This window comes from Tachysurus fulvidraco, chromosome 10 (assembly GCF_022655615.1).
Source record: "Tachysurus fulvidraco isolate hzauxx_2018 chromosome 10, HZAU_PFXX_2.0, whole genome shotgun sequence".
Classification (NCBI taxonomy): Eukaryota; Metazoa; Chordata; class Actinopteri; order Siluriformes; family Bagridae; genus Tachysurus; species Tachysurus fulvidraco.
Genome location: NC_062527.1, coordinates 9,624,891 through 9,627,752, shown reverse-complemented (window position 1 = coordinate 9,627,752; position 2,862 = coordinate 9,624,891). Strand labels below are relative to the sequence as shown.

At 34.8% G+C, this 2,862-nt stretch overlaps 1 protein-coding gene across 1 annotated transcript; it reads left to right on the top strand.

Annotated features, from left to right (window-relative positions):
• The first annotated feature begins 528 nt into the window (after positions 1 to 528).
• On the top strand, positions 529 to 2,862 carry gcnt3 (glucosaminyl (N-acetyl) transferase 3, mucin type). The gene has a single exon (XM_027173009.2). It carries the CDS (start codon positions 598 to 600, stop codon positions 1,897 to 1,899), a length of 1,302 nt encoding a protein of 433 aa, XP_027028810.1. The 5' UTR covers positions 529 to 597; the 3' UTR covers positions 1,900 to 2,862.

Here is a 2,862-nt window from a genome sequence, read left to right as displayed (position 1 = left end):
TTTGAGTCTTTACTTGTCTTGCGTTTAAATTATTGATTTCCCCATGTTTTTCAGGATTGGCGATTAATGTCAGTCATTAAATACTGTAGGACTTAGGAGATTTATAAGTTACAATGCTGACAGCTTTGATTTATTGTTAGTTATTTTATCGTTTTGGCTGCTGGCTAGTAGAATTAAATTGTACAAAGAAATTTGAAGAAAAAGATTTTCTTCAAATGCAAATGTTTCTGAATGGAAGAATGTGGTTATTATATAAAATAACAGTTTACTTAAAAAAAACTGATCACAAAATTTGGATTATTTTAAATGCATTTCTACTGGGTTTTTTTTTTACATTTACATTTAGCTCTGTGTTTACTTATTAACCAGCCATATTCCTTTTGAAGGGCAAATATACTTCCATTTCTAGAAAAACCACACCTATACTGTTTGCACAATATTGCAGTTCGAAGTCCTCCCCTAGAGCTCTGTGACTGGCTTACAGTAAATTATTAAACACATCCCATTGTTTAAATCCTGCCTTTTTCCTCAATGCCACATTCACTTTTTTTTTGGCTGACTTTAACTTCAGATACGTTCATTGATTGCACCTAAGAAATGGCTTTAAAGAAAAGAAGTTTTTTGAGATATATCTCTTTACTTTTTTTAAGCTGTTCATTTATTTATCTTGTAACAAACCCTAAAGGAAAAGGCTGCTTAAAAAGTGGGCAGTTGGACATGAAACACCTACAGTGGTACAATAGTGGAGACCTGCAAGCTTGTTCAGCCATCATCCAAGGAGACATGGATGGAGTTGACAACAAAGACTTTGGCAAGTTCCTTACTGGATGGAGAAAAACATCTCTTTTTCCTGAATCCTACTACTTAAATGCCACAACGGACTGTCAAGCTTTTGTCAGAGACAGAGGGTTTCTAACAAGTCCTCTGAGCAAGGAGGAAAAAGACTTTCCAATTGCGTACTCCATGGTTATCCATGAGAAGATTGAGATGTTTGAGAGGCTCCTGCGTGCTATTTACTCTCCTCAGAATGTCTACTGTGTTCATGTGGACAAGAAGTCGTCTAAAATATTTTCTGAGACGGTAAGCGCTATTGTGTCTTGTTTGCCCAATGTGTTTGTGGCCACTAAATTAGAGAGTGTCGTCTATGCTTCCTGGTCTCGAGTTCAAGCAGACCTTAACTGTATGGAGGACCTTCTCAAGTCTCCGGTCAGGTGGAGGTATCTGCTCAACACATGTGGAGCAGATTTTCCCTTAAAAACCAACGCAGAGCTTGTTCAATCTTTGAAAAATCTCAATGGCAAGAATAGTATGGAGTCAGAAGCCACAAGCGAGCATAAAAAAAATCGCTGGAGGTATCATCATAACATCACAGACACTGTGACTCGGACGGACATTAAGAAGACTCCCCCCCCCATCGATACCCCTATGTTCTCTGGGAATGCGTACTTTGTTGTTAGTAGAGAGTTTGTAGAACATATCTTTAAGAATCCTGAGATCCAGAACTTCATAGAATGGGAGAAGGACACATACAGCCCAGATGAGCACATGTGGGCAACACTACAGAGGATGCCTTCAGTACCTGGTTCCAACCCACCAAATGAAAAATATGATGAGTCAGATATGTTGGCCATCGCGAGGTTGGTCAAGTGGAGTTATCATGAAGGAAACCTGAAGAATGGAGCACCGTATCCACCATGCACTGGGGCACATAGGCATGCAGTGTGTGTTTATGGAGCAGGAGATCTGAACTGGATTTTAAAGCAGAAACATCTCATAGCTAACAAATTTGACCCTGAAGTGGATGATATTGCTATAAAATGCTTGGAAGCTTTCTTAAGGTACAAAGCAATTTCTGGTCAGTCTTTACTTAAAATAAATAAAAAGGATAAAAATCTTTAAATAATCCTACTACATATTGGCAGAATAAAAGCAACTGTGTATTTTATGACACATCAGTAATATGTTTACAAAATAATAATGTGTCTATTATTATGACATTTTTTTATATCAGAGTTTATTTAGGAAAAGATTCTATTTGCCAACATTAATAAAACTTAATACAGCAATATCAGTAATAATTCAAACAAACCTTATCGCAAGAAACGCAGAAAAATCTGTCAGATTAAACAGTCAATAGGGTTTAAATTGTTTGATATTTTTCTTTACACTGTTTTTTAAGTACATACTCTTAAATTATTGATGTATTTGATAATGTATTCGATGCGTGGCACCTTAGTCAACAATTCAATTTATTTTCAATGTATTTTGTAAATATAATGCACTTACTTTTGCTATCTGAAATAAGTTTCTTTTTAGCCAAAGGCATTATCCAAGTTATGTTAATTCTCTAAGATTGACAGCTAACACTAATAAAACAATGTTCTACTTATTATAGCAAGTAAAATGAATGAATTTCTTGGCAACTGTTCTTACAATTTGACTTGTTATCAATTGATACTAGGCCTAAACGATATATTATTATTTGATAAGTTTACACAAGAATATAACAGAGCCCTAGACTACGGCTCTGTATTAAACAGCTCCACACTACCTCATAGCCCCAATAATTATTTTAATTTTATTTGGCTATTTAGATACATATATTATGTGCAAAACTATAGAGGTTTACAAATCTATTAATAATAATTACAATGGACTGTAATCAGAAGTACACAGATTTACAATATAATATTCATCAGAAGTATAGAGTTATATTGATTTATTTAATCCGGGATTTTTACTCAAAAGAAAATAGTTTTTTGATGGATGATTCACTGAAATCGTATTCTGGTGTTCATTCTGGTGTCGTATTCTCATCGTATTCTGGTGTTTTATTAAAGGTTACACCTTTCGTGGTTTCAA